The sequence below is a fragment of the Periophthalmus magnuspinnatus genome, chromosome 4 (genome assembly GCF_009829125.3).
Source record: "Periophthalmus magnuspinnatus isolate fPerMag1 chromosome 4, fPerMag1.2.pri, whole genome shotgun sequence".
NCBI classification, from domain to species: domain Eukaryota; kingdom Metazoa; phylum Chordata; class Actinopteri; order Gobiiformes; family Gobiidae; genus Periophthalmus; species Periophthalmus magnuspinnatus.
This window is the reverse complement of record NC_047129.1, coordinates 33,865,746-33,875,369: the sequence shown is the minus strand read 5'-3', so window position 1 is coordinate 33,875,369 and position 9,624 is coordinate 33,865,746. Positions and strand designations below refer to the sequence as shown.

The 9,624-nt window shown below is 45.7% G+C and overlaps 1 protein-coding gene and 1 pseudogene across 1 annotated transcript; both read left to right on the top strand.

Moving 5' to 3' along the window:
• Positions 1-445: 445 nt before the first annotated feature.
• LOC117369944 (zinc-binding protein A33-like) lies at positions 446-1,893 on the top strand. Its single transcript, XM_033965286.2, has one exon. The coding sequence runs from the start codon at positions 493-495 to the stop codon at positions 1,891-1,893; it is 1,401 nt and encodes a 466-aa protein (XP_033821177.1). The 5' UTR covers positions 446-492.
• A 4,570-nt stretch (positions 1,894-6,463) lies between these two features.
• On the top strand, positions 6,464-7,902 carry LOC117369943 (zinc-binding protein A33-like; annotated as a pseudogene).
• Positions 7,903-9,624: the final 1,722 nt, after the last annotated feature.

The window sequence follows — 9,624 nt, the reverse complement described above, 5'->3', positions numbered from 1 at the left end:
CCACTCAAAGTACAGCTCTTTGTCACAAGATCAAGTCAGTGTTCGGTGAGAGATTATTGTTTTATGTTTATATCTGCTTTTTGCTGTTTTATTGTCGCCCAAGTCTGTGTTCAGTCTTGTCCAGTCATCTAGCTCCTCCTTAAAATAACCCAACCCCTCGGTGAGACAAATGAATGTCTCATGCTATATCGTCTCATGCTTCCGTCTTTTCTAATGAACAAAGATCTCGTCCCAATCATGAAAACCAACTGGAGACGTCTTTGAGTAAAATCTCTCACCAGCTCATATCTTTGAGCTACACTTCACTGAAACTCGAGCTGCTCTGATTTGAACAGCTGAAGTTTATAAGATGAAGATCTCAAGTTTATAAGAGTTAATCATTCACCACTGACACAGGGTGGAGGTCTGAAGCAGTGGAAGTATTCAGTCAGTGTTTGTCAGGACGTCGGACACAGAGGACACAGCTGTGTGAGTCTGAAGACTTTGGTCCAAATGGAGAAGATCTCTGCAGTGAAGGACTATCTGACCTGTCCTGTTTGTCTGGACACCTTTAAAGAGCCAGTGTCTCTGACCTGTCACCACAGCTTCTGCTCTAAGTGTCTACAGGAATACTGGGACCAGAACAGCACCAGGAACTGCCCAGTGTGCCGCAGGAAGTCCTCCAAACAACATCTAGATGTGAACTTTGCTCTGAAGGAACTGACTGTGTCCTTTTCACAGAAGGAGGAGGCTCCAGGAGGAGAGAGGCCTGTGGTGTGCTCCTCACACCCAGAGCAGACGCCTCTGTTCTACACTGGAGAAGAACCAATGTGCCCTGTCTATGAGTCCTCTCTTCACCCGGGGCATAAGGTGGTGACTGTAGACTCAGGTGTGATTGAAAAGAAGGAGCAGCTGGTCTCACAGCAGCAGTCTCTGTTCCAGAGGAGAGATCAGGCCTTAGACAAACAGACACAGTGTGAACAAATACAGGAGCTGGCACATGCGCAGGTGGAGGCCTGTGAACGTCGCATCAGGGTGGAGTTTGAGTGGTTACACCGGTTCCTCCAACAGGAGGAGGAGTCTGCACTCAGAGCTCTGAGACAGGAGCAGAGCAGACAGACCCAGACCATAGAAGCACAGATGGTGCAGATCAGGGAGGAGCTGTGTACTGTGGAGCAGAACCTCCTGACTGTGGAAGATCTGCTGAAGAAACAGAACATGGACTTCCTCACACAGTACAGAGACACTCACAAAGACAGACAGACTCTGCTCTCACAGCCCAGCCCACAGCTCAGACCAGGACTCCTGATAAACCAGCCCAAAGTCCTGGCCAACGTGGCCTTCAACGCCTGGAAGAAGATGAGAGCCCTGGTGCAGTACAGTCCAGTCATTCTGGACCCAAACACTGCAGCCTCACGGCTCTATGTGTCTGAGGATCTGACGAGGGTGAGACGTAGAGAAACTGAAGAACAACAGGTCCCTGATAATCCAGAGAGATTCTGGTACTATGCAGAGGTCCAGGGCAGTGAGGGCTTCAGCTCTGGCTCTCACCAGTGGGACGTGGAGGTGGGGGACCATCCAAGATGGGTCATTGGTTTGGCCAAAGAGTCTGTTGACAAGAAGGAAGAGAGAAATGCCTTTCCAGAAAATGGACTGTGGTGTTTAGGTCTTTCTGATGGAGAATATTCTGATGTTGTTGGTGAAACTCTTGTCCTGAAGAGGAGCCCTCAGAGGATCCGAGTGCGACTGGACTGTGACAAAGGGACAGTGTCTTTCTTTGACGCTGGAGACATGTCTCTGATCTGCTCTCACAAGGACAGATTCACAGAGAAAATGTTCCCGTATTTCTCTATTGGTGAATCTGGTGATGCTGAAACCAAAGAGATTAAAGTATACTGCAGTGAAGGAAAATAGGCCTTAAAAATATATTGTCAAAACAAAACAGAAATATTTAGATTAAATTTAGAAATGTATTATTTTTACTTTTACAGATCAGAAATGTGTTGATAAATTTGCTGCTGATGAAGCTGAAATCGTTTGTGTTGATCTTGTCAGATCTCTGAAGCTAAGCAGGGCTGGGTCTGGTCAGTACTTGGACGGGAGAACAGTTGCCACTGGGGCAGCTGCGACTTTAGTGGAAACGGTTGTGTCCTTGAGCAAGACACCCTTGTTGTCCACCACCAAGTGTAGAGTGTATGAAAAACACTGAGAGGTTGTGTTTGTCTGTGGGTGTGTCTGAAAGGTTTTTATTCTGCCTCTTCTCTTTTAATGTTAATATCTTGATTATTTGTTGTACTGTGATTTGGTCTGTGGTCTTTCTTATGTTGTAAAGCACTTTGAAGTACTTTGTGTACCATTTGTGCTGTACAAATAAACTTAAACACTTTGGCTCTTGAAAGGTGCTGTTTAACCCAGTGCATTATTATTATGTGAATAGACACTGTTCTTTTGCTCCTGCTGCTGAACTCCTTCTGTTCTATATTTAATTGTAGAAGTTTTAATCATAAATACGTGTTCAATAATAAAACAATTAAAGACTCCATTAAAACAGTATAAACTGGACTGTGGTTCAGAGTGCACTGCTCAGAGTCATATCACGTGGGATTAAGAGATTATTATAGGGACATGATTGATTTTTTTTTTTTTTTTCAGTCACTTTGGCAAAAAACTTTAAATGTTACAGATATTTTGCACATGATCAATATAAGGCACAAAGACTAACAATATTTACTTTATTTTATCACTTTTAGATGTGTTCAGTGTTTTATTTTACATTATTTAAACATTTATTAGGCGCCTTTTCACAGCTTAAAGCAGCAGGTGTCACTGCGGAGGCTGAGGTGTTCGTACCAGTTGTGGAGAACTGGGTCGGAGGCGGAGGTGTGGAGTGGTTCCAAGGATCTGAGAAAGAATGAGAAATAACGAGCTGAGTACTGAGATCATAAACGTAAAACTAGACAGAGCCAAGCAGAATAGAACCAGTGTGGACACACGGACGATCTGAGTGTCGGATCCTCAGTCCTTTTGACCTCACAGGTGCAGCTTGATTTGTGATGAGTTGCAGGTGTGTGTAGGACCCAGAACTGGGATCTTGACAGTTACTTTTAGAGAAGAGGGTGAAAAAACTGCTACTTTCAACTTAAACTTGAGTTATACTGTGTCTTTTCCAAAACTTTGTAAAGACAAGAATGCCAAGCCAATGCAACAAGTGACAAAAGACAATTCTAATATCTACATTTATCTACATCGCCCAAAATACAGTTCACAAACAGATTTTTACCACTGTCACAGACTCATGTTGATGTTAAAATACAAACAGAAAATGGATTTTTGTCACAAAACAAGAGCAATGACGTTGGTAAAAGAGCGACAGACAGACGATCTGTGACAAACGTCGAGGTCAGAGATGCTCTGCTGTAGGAGACGGAGCTGTCAGAGACACAGAGGAATCCAAACCTGCTCCACTGTCTGAGATTACAAAAACTCCTGCCAAACGTTTTGTCAAAACACCGAGGAGTTAAACAGCTGATGTGCTCGTGGCTGCAGTTGACACTACAATGGAACAGACTCAAATCTTAACAGGGGATTTCATTAAATTATTTGTGGAGCTTAAAGTGGAGGTTAAGACTTTCATCAGTGGAGCTCTTCCTCAGGCTGAACACACGTGTGCGCCCAGAGGACGGCACTACACTGAGAACTTTGGTCTGTTCTGGAGACGAGAGGATCTGTTCAAGGGAAATGGCCCCCACCTGAGCAGAGGTGGAGTGAGGGTGCTGACGGAGAACCTCCTCCACCCTCTGAGGCACCGGCCTGGACAGGGTCCTGGGCCAGTGAGAGAAAAGAGGAATGAGAGAAGCATTCCTGCTGCGCCAACCAGAGACCGAGCCAATGTGTCAGCAGCACCACAACTACCACCACCACCTCCTCCAACAAGAGATTCAGCGGCTCCACCTTCCCCAGAGAACGAGTCAGCAGCACCTCCACCTCTTCCATCAAAGAAGTCATCACCAGCTCCACAACCATCTCTCTCAGTGAGGGATTCAGCAGCACCACCTCCTCCAGAGAACAATTCAGCACCACCACCTTCCCAAGTGAAGGATTCATCACTTGTGCCACTTCTCCAGGGCCCTCGTCACAGGTTTTGGACCTGTCCGTGAGGCCCCAGCAGAGTTTTTCAGTCCCAGCAGCTGGAGCCAAGGAGAACAAACTGCCCTTTTTAGATTGTGCAGTAACAATAGGAGAGGACCAAGACTCCAGGTAGAAGTTTACAGGAAACCTACACATACTGCTGTTTGATTCACACCATCCACTGCAGCACAAACTCAGAGTGATCCGGACACTACAACACAGAGCTGAAGTAGTGCCCACAAACACAGAGGGAAAAGTGAAGGAGGAGCAACATGTGGACAAAGCCCTCTCTGCTTGTGGAGATCCAAAATGGGCCTTAATAGATCTAAGAGCTAAAAAACAGGACAACAGGGAATCTGAACCTAGAAGGAGAGGTGTTACCATTCTTTATCTTCAGACAGTATGAGAGTCCTGTCTTTTTCAAACCCACAAACACTTTAAACATTGGTTCACCCTAAGGACAAAACCCCGAGCCATAAACAAAGTAATGTGTCCACTCCATTCAGTGAAGAGTGAGCGTCACACTGGAGAAACTAAACAGCTGCTCTATAAGAGGATGGACCAACACCGGCGGGAGATTCCTCTGGACCTTAGTCCGCCGTGCATCTCCATCTCAAAGACACTAACCACCTCCTTTGAAGAGAGTGAAGTTCAGATCTGAGCCAGAGAAAAGAAATGGTTTGAGAGGAGAGATAAAGAAGCTATTTTTGTTAGGAAAGAAAATCCTTCCTTAAACAGAAATGGGGCCTGAGACATAATCTGTCCCCATCTACAACTCCATCCTCAGACCCAGAACAATGAGAACAATCGCAGGGTCATTAAGGGCTGAAGAGAGTAGTTTCAGCTGAAACTGGAGACAATAGCTGTTTACAGTTTCAGTGTGGTTAGCCCCTCCCCTCAGATAGATTTAAAGGCAGTGGCCACCAGAATCTGACCAGAACTGAAGAAGAGACTTGGATGAGCAGAGAAACGTCTTCACTCCTACAAGATTTATCCAGTTGACAGATTTAACTTCGTTGTTTGCTCTGGATCAGACCTGGACGACTGAGGGTCTACACAGACATTTATTTAGTAACATTAACGGGCACAAAATGATTAACTTGTAGAAAGTTTCAGATGAAATCACAAAGATAAAGTAAGAAAACACAAATAAATTGTCATGATCCGCACTATCCGCTCCTGGTTTTCCTCCCTGTGTGCTCTTCCCCCTCCCTCACCTGCCTGTACCTGGAGCTGGGCGGAGCTCTCAGCTCCTCCCGCGCGCACCTGCTCTCCATCTGGCTAATCACCACACCTGCCGTGGATAAGAGGAGATGGGGAAAGACACTCAGGGCGAGATCGTCTGCATGTCCTCACCCTGTCTGTGTCGTCTTCTCTTGTTCCTGTTGTCCCTGTGTTCCTGTCGTGCTCCGGCCCTGGATGTCTCCTGCCCGCTCTGCCCTACGCCCGTCTGGTCTGCCTGTCTTCCTGTCGTCCCTTCATGTCCTCAGTCCCTGTGTTCCCTGTGTTCCTGCTCACCTGCTCACCTCCGGATCACCCACTGTTTGTACCTTGTCCCTTTTCTACAATAAATCCTGTAAATATTCCCCGAGTCTGCATCCTTTGGTCCGCTACACTCACCCATTACGACAGAACGATCTCGCCAACTATGGACCAAGCAGACTCGGGGTTCATCGGACAATACAACCTGCCCACCCTGCTCACCTGTCTGTCTCCGGTTCACGGGCCTGTTCCCCATTTGCTGTCCTGTACCAACCGGTCCACTCCCAACCTGTCTGTTCCTCGCTTGGACCGTTGTAGCTCCGCTGGACACCGTTTCCCGTCCAGGGACCTCCTCGTGTCATCTGCCCCTCGCCTGGACCGTCGCAGCTCCGCTGGACATCATTCTCCGTCCAGGGACCTCTTCATGTCCTCTGCCCCCTCGGTGGGTCCCTCGCAGCTCCGCTGGACTCAGCTTTCCGTCCAGGGACCTCGTTGTGTCGTCCGCCCATTTCCTGGACCGTTGTTGCCCCACTGGACAGTCTACCGGCCCGCACCAGTGACATGGGCCCTGTCCTGACCATTTCTGCTGTAACAAAGAACAAACCTTTTTTGTATTTCAAAACTCACTGCCCTTTGCAAATGGATTACTTTTCATCTAGAATTGTATTTTTTCCACAACAAAACCAACAAAACCAAGTAAAATCTCTCACCAGCTCATTTCTTTGAGTTACACTTCAATAAAGAGTTACCCTTCTGATTTGAATAGTTAATAGTTAATAAGATGAAGATTATGAGAGTTAATCATTCACCACTGACACAGGGTGAAGGTCTGAAGCAGTGGAAGTATTCAGTCAGTGTTTGTCAGGGTGACACAGAGGACACAGCTGTGTGAGTCTGAAGACTTTGGTCCAAATGGAGAAGATCTCTGCAGTGGAGGACTTTCTGACCTGTCCTGTTTGTCTGGACACCTTTAAAGAGCCAGTGTCTCTGACCTGTCACCACAGCTTCTGCTCCAACTGTCTGCAGGAATACTGGGACAAGAACAGCACCAGGAACTGCCCCGTGTGTCGCAGGAAGTCCTCCAAAGATCATCTAAATGTGAACTTTGCTCTGAAGGAACTGTCTGTGTACTTTTCACAGAAGGAGGAGGCTCCAGGAGGAGAGAGGCCTGTGGTGTGCACCTCACACCCAGAGCAGACGCCTCTGTTCTACACTGGAGAAGAACCAATGTGCCCTGTCTATGAGTCCTCTCTTCACCCGGGGCATAAGGTGGTGACTGTAGACTCAGGTGTGATTGAAAAGAAGGAGCAGCTGGTCTCACAGCAGCAGTCTCTGTTCCAGAGGAGAGATCAGGCCTTAGACAAACAGACACAGTGTGAACAAATACAGGAGCTGGCACATGCGCAGGTGGAGGCCTGTGAACGTCGCATCAGGGTGGAGTTTGAGTGGTTACACCGGTTCCTCCAACAGGAGGAGGAGTCTGCACTCAGAGCTCTGAGACAGGAGCAGAGCAGACAGACCCAGACCATAGAAGCACAGATGGTGCAGATCAGGGAGGAGCTGTGTACTGTGGAGCAGAACCTCCTGACTGTGGAAGATCTGCTGAAGAAACAGAACATGGACTTCCTCACACAGTACAGAGACACTCACAAAGACAGACAGACTCTGCTCTCACAGCCCAGCCCACAGCTCAGACCAGGACTCCTGATAAACCAGCCCAAAGTCCTGGCCAACGTGGCCTTCAACGCCTGGAAGAAGATGAGAGCCCTGGTGCAGTACAGTCCAGTCATTCTGGACCCAAACACTGCAAACATGTGGCTCTGTGTGTCTGAGGATCTGAGGGGGGTGAAATTTGGAGAAACTAAACAACAACAGGTCCCTGATAATCCAGAGAGATTCTGTAAATATACAGAGGTCCAGGGCAGTGAGGGCTTCAGCTCTGGCTCTCACCAGTGGGACGTGGAGGTGGGGGACCATCCAAGATGGGTCATTGGTTTGGCCAAAGAGTCTGTTGACAAGAAGGAAGAGTGAAATGCCTTTCCAGAAAATGGACTGTGGTGTTTAGGTCTTTCTGATGGAGAATATTCTGATGTTGTTGGTGAAACTCTTGTCCTGAAGAGGAGCCCTCAGAGGATCCGAGTGCGACTGGACTGTGATGAAGGGACAGTGTCTTTCTTTGACGCTGGAGACATGTCTCTGATCTGCTCTCACAAGGACAGATTCACAGAGAAAATGTTCCCGTATTTCTCTATTGGTGAATCTGGTGATGCTGAAACCAAAGAGATTAAAGTATACTGCAGAGAAGGAAAATAGGCCTTAAAAATATATTGTCAAAACAAAACAGAAATATTTAGATTAAATTTAGAAATGTATTATTTTTACTTTTACAGATCAGAAATGTGTTGATAAATTTGCTGCTGATGAAGCTGAAATCGTTTGTGTTGATCTTGTCAGATCTCTGAAGCTAAGCAGGGCTGGGTCTGGTCAGTACTTGGACGGGAGAACAGTTGCCACTGGGGCAGCTGCGACTTTAGTGGAAACGGTTGTGTCCTTGAGCAAGACACCCTTGTTGTCCACCACCAAGTGTAGAGTGTATGAAAAACACTGAGAGGTTGTGTTTGTCTGTGGGTGTGTCTGAAAGGTTTTTATTCTGCCTCTTCTCTTTTAATGTTAATATCTTGATTATTTGTTGTACTGTGATTTGGTCTGTGGTCTTTCTTATGTTGTAAAGCACTTTGAAGTACTTTGTGTACCATTTGTGCTGTACAAATAAACTTAAACACTTTGGCTCTTGAAAGGTGCTGTTTAACCCAGTGCATTATTATTATTATGTGAATAGACACTGTTCTTTTGCTCCTGCTGCTGAACTCCTTCTGTTCTATATTTAATTGTAGAAGTTTTAATCATAAATACGTGTTCAATAATAAAACAATTAAAGACTCCATTAAAACAGTATAAACTGGACTGTGGTTCAGAGTGCACTGCTCAGAGTCATATCACATGGGATTAAGAGATTATTATAGGGACATGATTGAGTTTTATTTTATTTTTTTTTCAGTCACTTTGGCACAAAACTTTAAATGTTACAGATATTTTGCACATGATCAATATAAGGCACAAAGACTAACAATATTTACTTTATTTTATCACTTTTAGATGTGTTCAGTGTTTTATTTTACATTATTTAAACATTTATTAGGCGCCTTTTCACAGCTTAAAGCAGCAGGTGTCACTGCGGAGGCTGAGGTGTTCGTACCAGTTGTGGAGAACTGGGTCGGAGGCGGAGGTGTGGAGTGGTTCCAAGGATCTGAGAAAGAATGAGAAATAACGAGCTGAGTACTGAGATCATAAACGTAAAACTAGACAGAGCCAAGCAGAATAGAACCAGTGTAGACACGGACGATCTGAGTGTCGGATCCTCAGTCCTTTTGACCTCACAGGTGCAGCTTGATTTGTGATGAGTTGCAGGTGTGTGTAGGACCCAGAACTGGGATCTTGACAGTTACTTTTAGAGAAGAGGGTGAAAAAACTGCTACTTTCAACTTAAACTTGAGTTATACTGTGTCTTTTCCAAAACTTTGTAAAGACAAGAATGCCAAGCCAATGCAACAAGTGACAAAAGACAATTCTAATATCTACATTTATCTACATCGCCCAAAATACAGTTCACAAACAGATTTTTACCACTGTCACAGACTCATGTTGATGTTAAAATACAAACAGAAAATGGATTTTTGTCACAAAACAAGAGCAATGACGTTGGTAAAAGAGCGACAGACAGACGATCTGTGACAAACGTCGAGGTCAGAGATGCTCTGCTGTAGGAGACGGAGCTGTCAGAGACACAGAGGAATCCAAACCTGCTCCACTGTCTGAGATTACAAAAACTCCTGCCAAACGTTTTGTCAAAACACCGAGGAGTTAAACAGCTGATGTGCTCGTGGCTGCAGTTGACACTACAATGGAACAGACTCAAATCTTAACAGGGGATTTCATTAAATTATTTGCGGAGCTTAAAGTGGAGGTTAAGACTTT

Excerpts from the sequence above, each read along its gene's own strand:
- LOC117369944 (XM_033965286.2), top strand. The coding sequence starts at position 493 with ATGGAGAAGATCTCTGCAGTGAAGGACTATCTGACCTGTCCTGTTTGT.